This window comes from Corvus brachyrhynchos, unplaced genomic scaffold, assembly GCF_000691975.1.
Source record: "Corvus brachyrhynchos isolate BGI_N302 unplaced genomic scaffold, ASM69197v1 scaffold14, whole genome shotgun sequence".
NCBI classification, from domain to species: Eukaryota; Metazoa; Chordata; class Aves; order Passeriformes; family Corvidae; genus Corvus; species Corvus brachyrhynchos.
In genome coordinates this window covers 282,070-301,909 of record NW_008239110.1, presented here as the reverse complement: position 1 = coordinate 301,909, position 19,840 = coordinate 282,070, and the positions used below count along the sequence as shown (strand labels likewise).

Below are 19,840 nucleotides of genomic sequence, written 5' to 3'. Positions count from 1 at the left end.
GGGGGGCCGCAGCCGCTGGCTTGGAGAGCTCTTCCCCGGTAACTTTGGATGCCAGAAGGAACGCCAGGATTTCTTTGCCAGGGGTGTTTGCAGAGCAGGGGTTTGTGTGTTGGGTTTTTTTTTTTTCCTGTTTCTTTGTGGGTTTTCTTTTTGTTTGTTTTGTTTGCTTGTTGTCTTTTCTTTCTCTGATGTGCTCACCCGTTGCTACGTGATGGAGAATTACTGCCAAATAAAAAGTATAATGAATTGCAGCCATAGTGTATTGTGCTGGTGCTGAAACGGTTAAATTTTTGGTGGTACCTTTTTTTTCATACCATTATAAGTGTTCTTTTTTAACAAGCCACTTATACCACCTGCTTTTCTAAAGAAAGTGTTACAAAGTAAAGCCTCTTGAATCCAACCTTAATGACATAAGCAGGTAATCTTTCTAGAGGGAGACTATCAAACTTCCTTAATGAGTAGTTCCACTTCATTACTGAAATACAGGCCTGGAAGCTACCGTTTTGTGTGCATCTAACATTCCATGTATTACTGTATGAAATAACTTTTTTAGGCATCTTATCTTTTTAGTAATTCACTGAAATTTTGTGTTAAATTCTGCTTGGAGGAAGAACTAAAGCCAGAATTAAAATTGTTTCAATAGACCTGACAAAAGTTGCTTCAAGTTACACCCTTAAGTCACACATCTAAATATCTTAGTGCATAAATGCTATGTGTAAAGCTATAAATAGCTTTATAGCTAAAGATATACGGAATAGGTTAAAATTAGGAATTTTACTAAAGAGTTGGTTTATTAGGCTGTGATTAACCACTTTTGGAGGTAGGGTTACATTTAGCTGAAAATAATTGTGGTGCTGCTAGAACTGATACATTTCTGTATATAAATGTCACCATGACATGAAGATTTTAGGAAGCTATTACTATAAAGTGAATTAGTCTGATTTTGTGTATGTGAGGTGTGAGGTAATTGCAGAGTCTTTTTTTTTTTCTGTATTCGTGGTTGTCATTTATTTGCAGAATTATTGCATTATCACCAAAGGGAAGTATTTTTCACTTTGACACTCAAAAAAGACCATTGCTTTTTCAGTGCGACTCTCGGCAAGGTATAGACCAGTCCCGTCTAAATCGGTTTGGAAATGTGTTGAAACGTTTGTGTGTCTGTGTGCTTTAAGCTGATTGTAATAACCAGCATATGGAAAATGTCCTTATGAAAAAGGAGAGGGAGGGAGCATGCATCTTAATGACTGATTAGTAGCACTTCAGAGCACTAAAAAACCTCACTTTTTTTTAAGCAATGAAATTATAAAGATTTATGTATATCTGCTTGTATGTGAATGGTACATAATTTAATTGTCTATTTACAAATAAATGCCTAGTTGTGATTGCAGATAATTTTTTTTAATAATATGAAGAAGAAATATTAGTCTGTACAAAGATTATATTCATTCCATCACTTTTTAAAATTCTTAATTTGTTCCTTTGTTTTATTTCCCACCCCTTGTTATATTTAAACAAGCTGTGGAATTTCATTTCTTTCTTCATTTTTTTTTTTTTTTTTTTAGTAATATTGCTGGACTCTAAAGCACAACAGACAGAGTTGGAATGGATTTCCTCTCCTCCCAATGGGGTAAGTACTACAGGCAAAACTTAAGTTCCTAAGGATGAGTAGTTATTTTACTGAAGCAGTTGAAAGACCTGCTTTAAACTAGCTCCCTCTCATATTTCTTTCAGTAATCATACCAAGTGTTTATGGCTTCATTTTTAGAATTAAACCTCAGGTTACAGTGTACAAATGTACAAGCTAATTAAAAACAAGTGGCTTTTTGGAAACTTTTGGTACCTTTATGTTTTGTAGTGTATTTCTTTGTGCTGTACAAAGGATTACACTGTATATTTGTAACACAGTATTTTAAATCACTTCTTTTTTCTTCCTTTAGAAACAACAGATCTGCTTCTGTGTGGAAACTTTCTAAAAATATGTTTTTAATTTTCTGTAGAATGGGTGATCATAAATATGTTTACGATGTTTTCTTTGTAATTGAATAGCACAGATTGAAGTGCTCTAAAATAAAAACATTTATATTGCAGATGTGTTTGAAATGACATTCCAAACTTGAAACATCCCTAAGTCTTGAGGACCTCAATATCTGGAACTAGGCACGAATTATGTGGTTAAGGCCACCTCCAGCTTGCATACAAATGAATCTCATGGCACTCTACGAAATGTACCATTGTAAAATACGTCATTATAAAAAATGAGATGTTTAGAAACATCAGTGTTAGTGTCTTATTTATTGTATCTGTAAAGTTGATAAATGCTGCTTTCAGTCTGAATTAGAAGTGTTGAAAAACCTCTTCTTCCTCAAGCCTTGAGGAAGAACATTTTCAGAAAGATATAATGGATATACTGTCTTACCTTAACTCAGTCCTACATGAACTCATTCTGACAAATCATAAATTATATGGACAGTTCTTGCTCATGGAAACAGTCTTGCTGAATCTTTTGTGACGCCTTGCATGAACAAGAACTTGGGGGATCAGTCCCTTAATCTTCAGTGCATTAAGAAATCTGGAGCCAGAAGAGCGTGAAGTGTGAGTAGGGATGTAAAAGTGTAACAAATCCTTTAAATAAGAAGAATGAGAATGTGAAAGTGTCTTTCTTTAAAAGCAAGATTGTAGTATCAATGCAAGCATAAACTGGAAACTAATCTGAGGACTTCAGAGAGAATGTAATGCAGGCTCAATGTGTATGATGGCTAATAACCTCAGCATTAGCATTTTGCACTGATTGAAGCCTTTACCAGAGGTGTTTGAAAGATTAGCTTGGTGGCACTTATATTGAGCTAACCTGTAGATAATGAAAGACATGTCAACACATGTTACACATGTCAGCGTACTGAAAGATGAAAGTAGAGTCAAATTCAACAAACAGTAAAAGGCAAGTTCAGGAGTAGAAGCTGATTTCAATCAGCAAAAGTGAATCAAAACTAATGGCTAGATTTGTATGTGTGAATATGTTCAGAAAAAGTTGCCTGTAAATTAACATAAAAGTACCATTTTAATAATGTAATTTTGAAAATAAATGTTTTTCTAGTTTTAATTACTGAATTATTTACTATGCAACAAAGACACTGTGGGAATAGACAGAAAATATTGAGGGAAACTAATGCATCATCACAGCACAGAATATATCAGTTAGACACTCGTTAAATGCCTCATTCAACTGCAAATGCTACATTTAACACTGTTAAGATAACTAAGAAGTTAAAATACCATAAATTGAAACCAATAGAAGAGGGCATATTCAAATAGAATTGCATGTATATCGGCATATTTTGCAGTAGGACAAAGAAAAGTGGAGTTTTCTTTCTGTGAAATTGCTCACTCTAAGAAGACTTCAATGAATGGTGACCTCAGCTGCCATAGGTGAAAACATCTTGAAGTACTGATTTTTTTTTTTTCCCCTTTCAGAGTGCCCTGATTACATAATTGCATCATGAATCATATTTCCTTATTTTTTTGGCTTTGGGAAAATATGAAAAAATAGTTCCAGTGCTTAATGCTAGGGATCACAAAAAGTAGTGCTTCTTGTGTGAATTTAGTTTTTTGTAGTATTTTCCTTGACTGTAACATAAGAATGTCTTTGATGCTAGCTAGTCTCATGTAGTGGGATTTTGACTCTGAGAAAACTCATTTGTATTGTATCATGAAGTGTAGGTTAATTTTGTAAAATTTCTTTTGTGTGTTGCTTTTTTTTTTTGTTTGTTGGGTTTTTTGGGGGGAGAATGGTGATTTTTTTTTTTTTTGGTGGAGCAGTCCACATCAAAACTCAAGGAGACTGATTCTCTTGTGTGGTGCATGAGAGTTACTTCCATGTCAAAGATACAATGCATTGTCTTACTGAATATCTTATTGCAGAATCTGGCTTGGTGTCTTAAGGGAAGAATGCTTACACAAAATAAAAAAATAAAACAAAAAACCCCCCAAACCATCTCAAAGAAACTGCAAAGGACATAGCACTTGCTGATATGAAATGGAGAATATGAAAATCACCAAAATTTTAGGTTTTGTGCCTTTTTTGTCATCTTGATGGGATTTTTTTTTTAATGGGGAGATGTTTTTTTTTTATTATTGTGGTATAGCCAAACCCCTCTCGGTCCAGGGCCCCTTTTTTTCTTTTTTTTTCTTGTTTGTTCTAGCTCTTATAGAGGTGAACAAAAATGACTCATTCAGCTCTAATAAATCTGTTATGAAGATAGACTTTATTTTATTCAGAGGTTAATACAGTTCCATATGCAATCACTTCAGTTAACTCCATGAGCATTTAATAATCTATTTCAATCACTTTATACCATGTGCATGTATAATGCCATATATGTATCTCATCTATATTAACTGTAGGTCCTTGAAATGGGCTTTGATATTTACAACTTCTGCGCATTTCAGCATCTGCAGCTGTGATATATTTTGTGGCGATAACTTCCAGCACCAATTCAGCCACATCTGTTTTTTTCTGAAACAGACAACAACATTAAAATGGTCTCATTTGCTGTCAAATAGGCTTACAGAGTAATGTACACTGTGTGGCTCCTGATCTGGGAAACTAATGCCTTCCATGTTTGGTTGCCGGTGTGAGGAATGTCAGTGGGTGCACAATCCTGCAGAGGTGCTGACTATACGAGTCCCACACAGCACTTAAGCATGTGCTTACCATTAAGCTCATAAGTACAGTCACTGATCTTAAGCATGAGCTTAAGTGCATTATTGACACAGGGCCAGAGGGCTAAGTGCCATCCAGGGAAGTCATGGTTGCCCGTATCCTGGGGTGACAATAGCTCAGCCCCCCTCCTCAAATTTATTACAGCTGCAGTTTCTTCAGGCACTAAAATGCTACAAGAAATGTGAAAAAAGGTGAGAAATAAGGATTGCTTTGGTTACACCTGGGCAGATCTGCCTGGTTGATTCCAGTGGAAGGTATGCCATTGCTGGAGATGCAAATTCCCACGCTACCAAAGGCTGTTAAAGACTCTGGGATTGTTAAAGGCTTACCAGCTCATTACACAGTTGGTAACCTAAAGAGGGAACATCCACAAAACTCAGGCTTTGAACCAGTGAACTTTCAGTCATATGGGTTGTTTTTAATTCTGTGTGTAGTCTCATGGTTTATTTGAACTCCCAGCTAAATGAAGTTTGCCCCTTCTAACATGGGTGCAGCCACTGGATAACAGGTGAGGTGAGGAGGAGCTGCCGCTTACCTTTCAGGTTGTAGATGTAACAGAAGGTGGACTGTACAAAATGGAGACAACCAAAATGTTTTCTTGCTTTCAGATTTTTAATGCTGTCCATTTTCTCTTGCTCTCTCTTTATGCCACTTTGATCACATAGGGGTGGGAATCATCTGACTGATGAGTTTCAGGACCTTGATTCCATGCTTTCTGTAAAACTGCAAGTTTCATCAGAAGTTTTACATGCACAAGTTTTATGTACTCTAATGCTAAGCAATTTCAGTTTCTAAGACTTCACTGATGTTAGGTTTCTTTGGAAGAGAAACTGCCTCCCTCCTTTTGGTCTTTGCTTACTCAAAACCATTGTGACCTTAAAGAAACGTGTGTGAGCTCAGGGTGAAATCAGAACCTGGTATGCTAAACAGCCTTTTCTGAAGCTGCCCTTTTGCAAATGTGCCCATGATATGACAATGATTTTTGAAGTTGTATGTGGGAAAGACATGAAGGGAGAGAGAGCCTACTCCTGCATTAATATATATTTTCTTCCTTTAGGTGCTTAAAAGTATTTTTAACAATAACTTACTGTTAAAAAGAAGGGAGACATGAGTTGTGTGAAGCTTTTTAAAATACACAGTAGTTACATCTGGTGACATACTTCTTGTTTATTACTAACTGTTTGTTATCATTTTAGTGGGAAGAAATTAGTGGACTGGATGAAAACTACACTCCTATACGAACATACCAGGTATGCCAGGTGATGGAATCAAACCAAAACAACTGGCTTCGGACTAACTGGATTGCAAAAAGCAATGCACAAAGGATTTTTGTAGAACTGAAATTCACTCTGAGGGATTGTAACAGTCTTCCTGGAGTTCTGGGGACTTGTAAAGAAACTTTTAACTTGTATTATTATGAAACAGACTACGACACTGGCAGGAATATCCGAGAAAACCAATATGTAAAAATAGACACTATTGCAGCAGATGAAAGTTTTACCCAGGGTGATCTTGGGGAGAGAAAAATGAAACTTAACACAGAGGTGAGAGAAATTGGACCTTTGTCCAAAAAAGGATTCTATCTTGCATTTCAGGACGTAGGGGCCTGCATTGCTTTGGTCTCTGTCAAAGTCTACTACAAGAAGTGCTGGTCCATCATTGAGAACTTAGCTATTTTTCCTGACACAGTGACTGGCTCAGAGTTTTCCTCTTTAGTTGAAGTGCGAGGAACTTGTGTCAGCAGTGCGGAGGAGGAGGCGGAGAACTCGCCGAAGATGCACTGTAGTGCGGAGGGAGAATGGTTAGTGCCTATTGGAAAATGTATCTGCAAAGCAGGATACCAGCAGAAAGGAGACACGTGTGAACGTAAGTAAACACACAACTTGCTGTAAATTACAGGTCATGTTCTACCAGATTTTCTTTTTTTTTTTTTCTTTTATTTGCCTTTTTTTTTTTCCCAAGAGAAATGCATCATCAGTCTGCTTTTAAAGTTTTCAGATCCTCAATCTGTAAAGCCGTGTTGTACCAGTTTTTTTTTTTTTTTTTTCTTTTATTTGCCTTTTTTTTTTTCCCAAGAGAAATGCATCATCAGTCTGCTTTTAAAGTTTTCAGATCCTCAATCTGTAAAGTTTACACTGGTTAATCTAAATCATTCTGTCCGATTATGAAAATCAGTGGTTGCATAATGCACTTTCAAATTTAAAGAAAAAAGTTGAAGTTGTGAGAAGTAAAAAGATAGGTTCAGGACTAACATTATGAACTGGTTAAGGTGTCGTTTCTTGGAGCTCTTGGTAAGGCTGAGTAAGTCCTACCTATCACAGAATATTGTATCAATAATGACAGGTATGATTAGGTGAACCGTTTGTTCTTTCACACGACCTCTGACAGAATTCTAAGGAAATTAAAATGGATGTAGTAAACAGAATGGGGTGTGGTTGGTTAGTAATGAGAAGAATACACACAAAATCAAAACCGATCTAGAGATTTGTGTCAAGTGTGTGAAAATTCTAACACAAGATAGATATTTCAAACAGAATATCCAATTTTAAGAATAAAGTATGGTTTCCTTCTATAATTTTTTTGCACAAAACTAACTAGGCTTTTGGCTTGCAGTGGGATCATTGTGATTGTTTTAAAATAGTGGCAGATCAGAGACTATTGAGTTGTACTTCCTGATTCAGACTAATGCAGTTAACCATGTTCTTAGAATTCTACTTACCCTTAGCATTGCTGTCACTGGGGCTACAGGTATAAGACATTTCTGCTTAGCATGAGAAAGAATATTTTATTGTCTTTGCTTCCAGTAAAAATAAGAGAACCTGTAGTTTGTTTGAAAACAGCTATTTTCATGCACATTTAATACAAGGACTATTATTTTTATCACAAGATAACACAAGGAGTTATATATCGCCATATGTTTATTGCAAGATAGGTAGACATTTGTTGGTGAGAAATATTGTAAGTGAAAAACTGGAAAAAAATACCCTACAAATCTATGAAGAGGAGAAACATACAATCTCAAAAACAAAGTTTGCAGCACTCACTGAGTCTGAGGTGCCTGTGTGAGGACTTCAAAATCTGTAGAGGATTAGGGACACCCTAAAACAAAGTAGACGAGTCTCTTTATTAATTGCTTGTCCTCATTAAAAAAACCAGTTCTGCTTTTGATGAGTTTTTACGAGGAAATTCAGTGGAAGGTGAAATGAGTGGAGTTGATCTGAGGCCTTTGCAACTCCACACAAATCTTTCATTGTGTCTGTTGGGAAGGGATGAAGTCTTATATACTGCAGAGGGTGATCTCATTAGGAGTGATTGTAGTGTGAAAAACTTCCCTGACAAAACCGTTCAGTAGATTGTATTAGAGGTCTGTTAAAAATGTTAAGTGCTGCATCCCACAGAAGTCTGTGTTGAGGTTTTAGAATTTTTTTTTTCTGAGTGACTGATTTTTTTTTTCCTTTTTTAAGTTAACTTGCTAGTTATCATTGATGTAATTAATATTCTAATTTTATTTGACTTTCAATAAGGGAGAGAAAATATCCAAAATATCTCCAGTGTATGTTAGGAAGGGGGTGGGGGACGTGAGCTGAGTGAGCATGGCGGGGATGGATAGAAAAGAAAGTGATGTTTGGTAACTGGAATTCAAGTAACCTGTTTATTAAACAGGCTTCTTAATTTCTAACCACGCTGATGTTGACAAAAGAATTAAATGATAACTTGTACTTGAGCCTGGTGGCGTGCTCATTTGCAAGAACACTTCCCATTTCTGGCTTGCTTCCAAAGCAATCGCTAGGAGAACACGCTACTCTGGAAGCAGTCCAGAGGATCATTTATGGTATTTTTCCTCTTTTCTTTCAGTGATCCTGTTAAGAGTTTCAAAACAAACTCTGGCCCCATATTGAGGCAAGCTAATGTGTTTGAGAGGGAAAAGGTGGTAGGCAGGCACTCGTCGAGTGCGTGCTGAGTTGGCAGCTCTGAGTCAGAATGATCTGGGTGACTGTGGCACATGCTTGTAATTGCTGTCTGTGTGTCCTGTCTGGGCTCGAGGATGTTATTAAGTATGATCAATTATGTAGTGACCGATAATACAGCTGGCACATTGATACTGCGTCTGTTTTTTGTGACAGATATTGAGAGAAACTTATCTGAACATTGACACTAATGCAACTGGCTATCTGTTTCTGTCAAGCTGTGTAGCAGATCAAGCAGAAGCAAGTTGGTGTGTGCTTCTTAACCCAGAGCTTTTATAGCCCTGTCTGAGGGCTCACTTCTGCAGATACTTTGTACCTGGCATGCTGCGTGACTTCTTTGGGACTACTCAGGGCAGAAAGCATTGTGCTCTGTCAGGATGGGCAGAAGTCTGTGATTCTTCTCTCGCACTTGCTAAAGCTCTGCTGAATTAACTTAACACAATAGCATGGTCTTTTAAAGATACAGAATAATACCTTATCTAGCTGTGTTGTAGCAAAGGTAGGAGTAGATGGCCACATTGTAGTTCCAAATAGCTCTTCAGCCTGTAAGTCAGCAGGGATTTTCATTTGTGTTACGCTAGCTTGATTGGCTGTCTGTGATTGAATAATGTGTTCCTTTTGCATACAGCTCCTCTCCTGTTTGTGAAATTTACTGAGTTCATATACTAAAACAATTGAATTTTGATTTATACACAAGTCTGTACTGAAGGGGTTTTTTGTTGATTTGTTTTTTTAATGAATGTAAGTAACTTGTAGTGCTGGGAAGGATAAGGAAGAAAACAGTTGTGAGTGGTGAAACACATAACCTGGAAAATGAGGTCCCATGTGTTCCCCCTTCATTGCTTGATCTTTCAAACTGAGTTTATCTTCTTTTTTTCCCTTTTGGATGTACACTGATTACTTCTCACTATACGAGTACCAAAGAATCCTTGTGAGCTCTGTGGTCTAACATGTACATTAGAGAGCCAAATTTTAGAGAGTTCAGAAATTCAATTTAAAGCAAGATCTTAAAGCTGTGTGAAACAAACATGAGAAAACTACGTGAGCCTCTGAACTTTCAGTTGCAGATTGTTTTGCTTATGTACAAGGAGACTATTTCTTCAGTGTTGATCTTAGGTCTCCTGGTGTGTAGCACTAGGTTTAGGTGTGGAAGTCCTGTATTTTAAATGATTATCTTGAAGGGAACCTAGCAGCGGTACCAGAAAGGTACTTAGATATATTCAGTTCTTTTAACACCATGTATTGCATCTGTTCTTGAAAAAAAATCAGCAGCCAACCGTCTGAAAAAACTACATCCAACCAACCAAAAAAAAAAGCCAGCCACAAAAAGCCCATGGACTTCTCAGCAACTGTAGTGGACTCCCAATAGGTCTAACTTGGACTTTTTCTCACAGTGGAGTTCAGTTGATATGTTATGCATGTAAAGGAGTACAGTGCAATCAGTGATTGATATTTGAAGGTGAAAATAATTCTATGAGAGCTTTTAGTATAATGTATTTTCCATCTGTTTCATGTTAGTTGGGGGTGGGGAGGGAGAGAATTAAATTTATTCAATCAGAGCAGTAGAGTGATATTTCAGAAGGTAGGAATCTTCTCTTAATATTACTGAACTGAGAAATTACATAGATGACTGGGCACCAAGTCCAAAAATTCAAATTCGTAGGGAAAGCCAAATAAGCACATTTTACTGTTAAATGTATTATAATACTGTATGCATTAACAGTTGTTTTATTGGCCTCGAAATGCGGAGGGGATTATAGCTATTTGCACATTTTGTCTTGGTGAGGTAAAAAGGGAGCTACAGGCTTTTCTTTCCAGACTTTGTCAAGTGCTATACACTGTGCCAAAGAGCAAGCTGCATCTGTTCCTTCTCTCTCTTTTTTTTTTTTTTCTTCTTAGGACAAACTTTTTATGTCTTCACTTTGTAAGATATTACTTGATAACAGATCCAGAAACTGAATTTGCCTTATGTGCAGCATATTTGTGGTAAAGTAAGTGTGGTTGTGGGTTTTTTGTTTGCTTGCTTGTTTGTTTTCTTTCTTGTGTGTTTTGTTTTTTTAATGTTACTCCATTTATGAGCTGATGTGCCATGAATTTATTGGTAGAGGTCAATGAATTAAGACTGGAATGTGAATAAGTTGTCATTAAAACAAATATTACCATGCTTCTAAAAAGTTCAAGTTGCACATATTGTGAATTGAGTGTATGTAGAGTTCAGCTCAGGGAGCTTGTCAAAGAAGCTGTGGGTGACCTGCAACTTGAGTAACCTATGCTGACATTCCTGCATTATTAACTTGAAAATTTTTTGCTTTGTGGAGATGGGGAAAATTTCAAGTTTCAATGGCATTTATATCATCAAGACTCTGAATGTTTCGTTTTTTGAAGAAGAGTTACCTTTCTTCCACTTGCCTCCAAAATTACTCTAGGGAAGAGAATGTAATTAGTTTCAGCTAATTGAACCTGAGCAGAGAATGAGGGTATCTCTGTGTCACTGAGTCTTGTCATTTTCTCAGAAGCCGGTAGAAGTTCAACAGCAGAGCATCTATCTCCTTCCCTTTTTATTCCCTAACATATTAAATAACTTTTCTGTTCCTTTTTAAATAAAGGTCAGTGGGATCTGATAGCAGACACCACATGCAGCTGAATATAAACTATTTGATTAAAAAGTAGCATTAAAAGGTAAGTATCTTTGCAAAGGATCCTAGCAGCATTCCGGAAAATAAAATAGAAACTTTAAGGTGAAAGTAAGACCTTCTAGCTAGATGGTCAAGAATTACTGAAGGTGTTTCTACCATGAAATGCAGAGCTTTGATTTCTGCTTCAAGCCCCCTTTGGAATTTGTAGAAAGTTGAATGTTTTGGCCATCATTCACCTTGTGGTCTTCTGACTTTTCCCCTCTTGTTAGAGAAGTGTGGTAGAAAGATATATTTTCTTGATATATCTTTCTTTCAGACCAGTCTAGTGTTCATAGAGAGGATAATCTTCACAAATTTATTAGTCTCTCTAAGTAGTTTGGATTTCTTTGACCTACTTTGTTTGTGTTCTTTGGCTTTTTGGATGTGAAAGCACAGAGAATAGAAAGGGAAAGGAGCTACGTTAAACATGACCTCTTTGAAAAGTTGTTTCCAAATGAAGCAACACAAAATGGCTAGTGTTCTCAGTGGTCAGGATTTTCCTGGAAAAAATGGTGCCTTCATGCTTCATGAAACCTGTTTCAGGTCTCTTCTGCATTGTGTTTTGGCCCTAAGATACAATTGATTTTTGGTAGTGTGGCTTTGCTGGAAGTATCTGAATTAGTTTGCTAAGTACGATTATAGGCAGTCATAGTTTTGGTGATACAGCATCCTCTCCCAAATGTGAAATGAAGATATAAGAGAAGTAGGGTGATGAGAAGTCGAACTGATAAGTAATGAAGGCAGTCAAAACCATCTAGTTTTCATTGATAATGCTATCAGAGTGATCCCTAAGATGAATTAACTGTAGAGCTACTGACAGATTGAGTTTTCAATAAACTAGTTGTTTTGCTTCAGAAGGGCTGAAAGAGGTGAAATAGCACACACAAATGGGCTATCAGGAGCCCAGATCCTAGAAGTGGAGTTGTTGGATAATGTAGTGGAGTGTCAAGCTCTTCCCCTTTCCCGCCTTTCTTCTCCACTGCCCTCTGGCCTGTCCCTCTTCCCAGCTTCTGCTGTCTCCAGGAATTAATCTTAGTTTTGCATTTTGCTTGAGGTTTGATGAATACCAATTCCTTAAACTAAATTTGCTGCATGGTTGTTGTTTGGGTTTTTTTTGGTCAGATCCCCTGCTGTGCACAGATTTTGAAATGCAAACAAAGCCAGCAATGAAATCTAAGAGAATTTTAGTAATATCTCCTTCAGTTACAGGGGAAGCACTAAAACTGTCTGTTTTACAGGTCTGGGATGCCACTACTGAATTAGCTACGGTTGCTCAACAGCTGGGCCCTTAACTCCTTAGCCATAAAGTCTGTCTGCTGTTTGTTCTAAATGAAGCTTTAGTTGGTATTTAGAAATGGAATCTCATCTTGTCAAGTCTGTTGCCCAAAACCATAAGTTTTGCTTCTGAAACAAACTTTCCTGCCCAGAAATCTTTTGTGAAGGGTGCAATAGGCATCTTACGGCTTTGCTATCATTTTCTAAGTTTGCTGTGTTTCTAAGTATAAAAAAGTTTTCCTACATGAAAAAGAAGCTGCTTGCTTGGAAATTCTGAGAGGTTTTTTTGGTTTGTTTGTTTTGGTGTGGGTTTTTTTGTTTTTGTCCAGGGTTTCTGTTAACCTCTCAGAATTAGGCCACTAAAAATAAATTTAAGTATTGTTTCATTTCTGAGTACAAATGGGAGAAGTGACATATAATCCTCCTGAGGAGGATCATAATTGTACATGCCTTCCATTAAATATGACTGTTAACTTTTTAAGAAAAAGCAAAACAAAACCCATCCAGAAAACAAAGTTTCAGGAATTGAAAAAAAGAGAGTTAGTAGGTTACAGAGAAAGTGTAAGTAGGGATCATTTAATGGAAGAACCAATCATAGAAAAGAGAAGAACATGTTAATAACTATTTACCTAATCTACTTTATGTATCTGTAAAACATCTATTATTTCTATAGTGAAATGCTGTTGAAAGTTGTTCAAGAAATCTGCAGTTCAAAGTATATATTATTCTCTGAAAATAAGGACCCTTAAGTAGAGGACTGAATTTGAGGTTTTTATTTAAGAAGTGAGACAACCATATGGAGAGAGCTATGTCTGGTACTGAAGCTGAAAAAAAAAATGGAAATTATGTGGGCAAAATGTTTGGTTAACTAGATTAGCTTTTGAATTTTGATGCATCCCAAACTTCCTCTGTTATTGTGAAAATATTGGCTCCCCAACAACAGTTCCTATATACTAAGCAGTATTAAATCCGTAAGAAAATCTCTCTGTTTTCACTTGGGAAACTGTGGAGATAGTTTTAGTGTAGGTTTTCAGTTAATATCTTGCTTATTATTACTTGAACTATAGAGTAAAAATTAATTATTGCTTCTTGATTTCTTAGCATTAAATGCTGGAATGCTGGCTTCCCTTATACTGTGCAGGCTCTGTCTGCAATGCTAATTTAGTTCTTAAAAACAACAGCCATACACAATTTATTGTGGATTAACACTTTTTAGATTAAAAAGAAATAAAACATGTTGAAACTAATACCTGCAAAGTCAAAATGGATCTTTTGAAGGGTTATAATGAGTTATATGTATATAACTTAATTGTGTTGTTTTTTGCCTTAGAGATACTATAAATATTACTTTTATAAAACCTTTAGGCTGGAACCAAATTGAGAGTAAAACAGTTTGTAGGAGTTTCCTTCAAAGAATTAGAAAACTGTGTTCAGGGAGCTTATTAAAAGCCAAACAAGAAAAATATGTATATGATTTCTGCTTTAATTCTTCACAGAGTGTTGTGGTGTCAAAGAGAACCAAAAAAAAAAGGGCAGGTTCACTATTTAAGTCATCATGACCTGTCTTTAATTTCGTAAAAAGAAACCTCTCTTTAGCAGAATGGTGTGTCTAATTTCTTCTATAACATTGCATTATTGTGAAAACAGCAGCAATAGCATAAGACATTTTTAGGAACGCACTTCTCCTTAATTAGATAAGCTTTTATCCCTGTGCACTTCCTAATCTTTGTGCTGCTGCTGTCTGTTACAGTGAGTTCTCTTGTCCCTAATATTAATAAAAAATATATATGTGAAAGTGAATAGTATCCAGTTAATAGTTCATGGCAGAAACTGGGGTAATCTCATGTTTCATTTCTTGCTCTCAGACGTATCAGCAATGTGTGCCTGGTGGCTCTAGAGAAAGTATTTTTGTATATTTTTCCATTAATGACTGTTTCTGACTTCATAGAGTCTCCCTAATAAACACAACACACCAACAAAAAGGAGAGTGTCTGTTCAGTGTTTAACACTCTTTTCCTTCTATTTTTCTTCATTAAGAAGAGATTTTCCATTAGGAAAAAATCTCTCTTTGAAGGTATATGCTCTTTGGAAAATTTTGCTTAATATCAAGCTAATTTATAATTCTAAGTCAGAGTAGCAAAGGCAACCAAATATAAAACTTGTGTGCAATAAGAATTGGGCTCAAGTACTGTATTTCTTGAGTTCAGATCCTGTCAGTGCATGTACCTGTACAGCTTTATTTAGCTGGGTGGCCCCACTGCTTGTCTTGAGGACAATAAAGTTGCTCACATCTATAACAAACATCAGTGTTTTTTACCCAGGGTAATTTGATACTTTAACCTGTTAATTTTTATGATTTGGATTAGTTACATGTGTCTCTTGGCAAGACGTGGCTCTCCTGCAATAATAGTATCAAGCATTTTTCCAATAAAAGACTAATTAACTCTAATTGTTAGTATATCTGATACCAGTACATACCTCAAATGTGTGTGATTGATGGGGGGAAAAAAAAGGAAGTACATGATTGAGAAACATAATTACCGTTAATATTTTGCAATGCATTCAGTATACATAAATGCAAAAGTTATTTCTTGGTGTAACTGGGAGATACACTGAGGCTTTTGAGAGGCTGGAGTAAGTCTACAGCAGGCTGGCTGCTGATTGGTTTTTTTGGGTTTTTTTTTAACAAAAAAAATTCTGATACTATGTATTACCATAAATAGACTGGCTGACAAAGTGTAAAAATGGGATTTCTACTTTTCACTAAACAATTTATAAGTATTTTAAGGAAACAATGCCTAATGCAGGAAACTATCTGTAGAACTGCAGGCTGAGGCACCTTCCCCAGAACTTAATGGCAAGAATTCCATTAACTTAATGAGAGTAACATCATGTGATGATGTTTTCCTACTGAGAAAAGTGCTAAAGTTTTAGGTAAGTGTAAACATATACATAAACTTGAAAATTTTATGTTGATGAAACATATTTAAATGCATGCTTTATTAGAATTTTCAGAATTGTAATACTGTGCTGCTATAAATGTATGCAGAGAAGTGGATATAAACGGGACCCTAAAATTCCACTGATGGTATATCTCCCACTGGTGAGATGTATAATCTTGAGCATGATTAGTGGCTATAACTTCTTATTATTCTTTCCCTGCGTGTAGTAAATGTGATATATCATGCAGTGTAGATGACTGGTATTCATTTTACAGTGGATGGAGCACAGTGGATTAAACTGGGACCGGGGGGGTGGCCCTTGAAAGTGATGTTTGGAGGTCTTCTGGCAGGTTACTAATATGGTGGCCTTATGTAGCCATATGCATGTGACCTGCTGTACATTCCCTTCATCTTACTGGATGTGTTCTCATAATGTGACTAAACTGCAAGCGTCCCCTGACAGTTGATAGAGCTAATTTTTCCTCAAATGACCGTGTATATGCTTTATTTCCAGTCTTATAATAGAGTGTAAATGTGCATATTTTCCTATAGAAGCCTAAACCCATGTGTATTAGAGGGCAGGATGTCCTTCATCCACTTGTGATGGACCATCAAAACAAAACTCAGGAGTTGTATGGAGCTTGTATTAATGACCTGATCCACTTGACCTGAAAAGTTAGAATGGTATGTGGCCTCCAGCCCTCCACATCCCTCAGTTTCTCAGTTTATGAGCTAGTGTTCATTTGTGAGTAGTAAGCACACAGTAGTAATTTTTAACTTCCTGAGTGTGCCATCTTTTTTTTTTTTTTTTTTTTTGGCACTGAACTATTTTATGGGTAGATTTTGAGAAGAAATGATACATTTAATGAAAGTGTGTGTGATGCCTATTTGTATCAATCAATTTGTGTCCACAGAGGGATATAGTTGGTGTTGAGAAACTCATTAAATCTCTAATTTAAAATATTGGAACCCTTCCTTAGCTACCCTGAAAATTCTTAAAGAATATTGGCAACTGAGACTTTATAAGTAAGTTTTTTGTATTCCTAAAAGTTGGACAGTTTGTGTGCCGAACAGCTCAACTCTGTTAATGCTGGAACAGATTGCATATTCAAAAATTTTTCTGTGGAACATGGTCTGAGTGGGCAACATGTGGCTGTGATCACTGGCCATATTTACATGATCTCACTCAACTCATGTTTTCCAGGCTTAGGTCAATTATTTTTCTTGCTGAGGAGAATTTGAACTTGGATCTCTTGCTTCAAATAGGGCATGTCTATTAACCAACACGCAGTCACTGTTAGAAGCTTTTATTAGCTACTGCTGAAACTTGTTCTTCCCATGGTGTAGCAGTTATAACCATTCACATGGAGCGATGGATTCCAGTCCCTTAGGTTTTGAGCTTTCTTTTTTATATAAATATATATGTTTATATGAATGTATATAATATATAAAACACACAGACATGCGTATAAATTATGAACCATTTAATCTTGACTATTTGAGTTCTAGTGTTTCTAAGTGTTGACATAATTTTGTTTTGATAATTATTTGCATTGTGTATATATGTATGTATGTATTAGGTGAATGGTAGAACTGGAGAAAATGTTCTACTGATTTTTTATTTGCGTATAAGAGTGATATGTTTGTATGTCAAAGCAAATGGAGACGTATTGATCTTTTCCCTTGTTTCTGTTAGAATGTATAGTTTTGTTTGAAGTCTTAAAACATCAAGTAAGAGAATGTTAAATAGAAAGAAGAAGATTGCATGGAACAGATAGTATTTGGTATTTTGTTTTTAATTGCTACATAGAAATAGTTTTGGGATGTGACTTTCAAAGAGAGAGTATTCTTACTTGATTTTATTGTCTTGGATCAGGCCCATGATACAGCCTCTTAGCTGAAATCAAGCATTGAATCTTGGGTATTTGATTTGTCATGTTTCAAAATGTCAACATTTTTTTTTTTCTGATTGATTTATTTGCACAATAAATGAATTAAATAACTCTTAATTTTATTTTTTTGTTCAACTTATTGGAAAGGTTTGTTCCGTACCAGTAGGTCTTCAGGAAAAAAACCCATTCATTATATTATTTACTGAGTATATTATAATTGTGACATTCTTCTGTGCTGATTGTGCAAGGACACATTTGTCTGTTATACAGACAAATGGACAGCTTTCAAAGTGTGGTCAGGTTTATTGGCACTAACTAGAAAAAAAGAGTAGTGATAAAGTCCTTCCAAATGATAACTAAAGGAAATGGACATTGTTTTAACTGTTAGCAAATCCCAAGGCTCCACATTGTCACCTAATTATCTCACCTATGGACATCTCAGCCAGATTTCATCTGCAGTCTGATGCTGGGAAGTGTGAAAGTATCATGTGCTTAAAATCATAAACAGGGTTGAAAATCATGTCCCCCTGTGCAGATGGAATAGGATTTTCAATCTGTGATCTCTGACTGTTTCTTCTCCTTACTTAACACCTATAATTAGTTGCATATCACTTAATTTCCTGATTAAAAGGCACATTTTTTTTTCTTATGATGTGTATGCTTGTCTGCCTGCTTTTGTTTGTCAGTTAAAATAAGTCTCTACTTGGCCTGTTATTGAAAAAGTCTTGTCAGTGGAATTGCTAGTGAGTAATGCTGGTAAACAAGGGAGAGAAATAACATCTTTTTAAAACAGTTTTTCTTTTCCCTGGGCAAACGGGACATAGGAGGAGACAATGACATACCTACTTTTGATCTTTTGTCTTAAAGATTTTCTGTCATATTTAGAGCTGCAGTCATTGTATTGTGTATTATTGTTGTAAAAAATCATGTATCCAAGAAGATAAGATTCAAAATTCCATGACAAGTAGAGATGAATGGTTTTTAGAAAATAAAGCACAGGCTGATAGCACAAATGATGTGCAATATCTAAGTAAGGGATTTTATTTCCTTAATACAAGGACTAAATGAAAATGCAATGCCTGTTGTCACAAAACAAACCCCACTTTTATAATTCCACCATTTAAAGACATTTTGTATGTTTATGCAGTGACAAGGGTATTCATTATTAATTAACATTCAGGAGATAACTGTCAGTTGCCAGTCAGAGTGGAGCTTGGAAGAATGTTGACATTGATTGATGGACATGTTCTGGGACTATGCACAAACAACCTGCTCAGGTCATCTGAATACACAGAAACATTACAGATCAGCTCTACATACACAAAAAGCTTGGGCTGTCCTTCTTTCCGAAGGGAGGATATCCTTCCATGTACCCTAGACTCACTTGATTTGTAGGTTAAGCCTTCACTTTCCTGCACTGTGGTCACCAGTTAAGAAAAGTTCAGTTTAGTGTGGTAAATATGGGTAACATGTCACTGTTCTGTTTCTAGCTGTTTGTAATTGAGGTGCTTAAGCATTCAGCTTGAAGCAATATTTTTATGTTGCTTTCTGAAGTGCTATATGTACTTACCTAATGGATATATACTAACACAATTTTTTCTTTAGGCAAAAGAAAATCCCCAACTCCTAATTTATATTACTTTGAAATGCAGAGATGGAAGAGGCTTTTCAATCCTGAAATCTCTATGGTCTCTTCGAAGTGAGTTTTAAATATCTGCAGTGATACCAGTTGTCTCCATCTCCTGGAATCAGTAGTGTATTTAGATTCAGTGGAATGAAGACATCCTTGTGGCACCCTCACACCTCCTTTCAAAGGAGGATATAAGCAAGCTCTTAGTGTGTCACATACCAATTCCACTTGCCCTAGGCTGAGTAGCCTGTGTGCTGTGGGGAGAGTGTCTGAAATCCTCCTGCTTCTTGTGGTGGGCACCTGCTCGTAGAACAGTGGTAGTACTTAGCTAAAGAAATTGGATTTGTCTTGTCTTCTTTAAAATCCCCATAACTTTCAGCTTTGGGAGACACTGTAGTTCCACCCACTCCAGATGGAAGTAGCGTGCTGTTGGGAATCCCTTGCCAATCTCTGTCCCTGGTAACAGGTTCTGAAGCATATTGGTGAAATCTGTTGAGAGCTGTTATAATTTCATACTTGTGTGCCAGTTTTCTCTTTCCGTGTTTCTTCCAAGTACCTGCGACTGGGGTTCCTTAATGCTTCTTTGGGGCTGGCAGAGTATTCCAATGAGGCAGAGCTCCCTGCTTTTACCCAGTGGAAAAGGGCACCACAAATGTTTCTGTTGCAAAACTGCTTATTTTCCCTTGAGTAAAATCTTGCTTGCTTTATTCATAAAAAAAAAAAAAAATAATGAGTCCC

General features: G+C 36.3%; 1 protein-coding gene across 7 annotated transcripts in view; it reads left to right on the top strand.

Annotated features, from left to right (window-relative positions):
* Window positions 1-19,840, top strand: part of EPHA7 (EPH receptor A7) — a 202,245-nt gene that overhangs the window by 2,504 nt on the left and 179,901 nt on the right. For all 7 annotated transcript variants that reach the window (XM_017739527.1, XM_017739524.1, XM_008637722.2 and 4 more), the window contains exons 2-3: window positions 1,563-1,627; window positions 5,917-6,586. In XM_017739527.1, coding sequence (XP_017595016.1) covers window positions 1,563-1,627; window positions 5,917-6,586 — 735 coding nt within the window. The remainder of the gene's footprint in view (window positions 1-1,562; window positions 1,628-5,916; window positions 6,587-19,840) is intronic.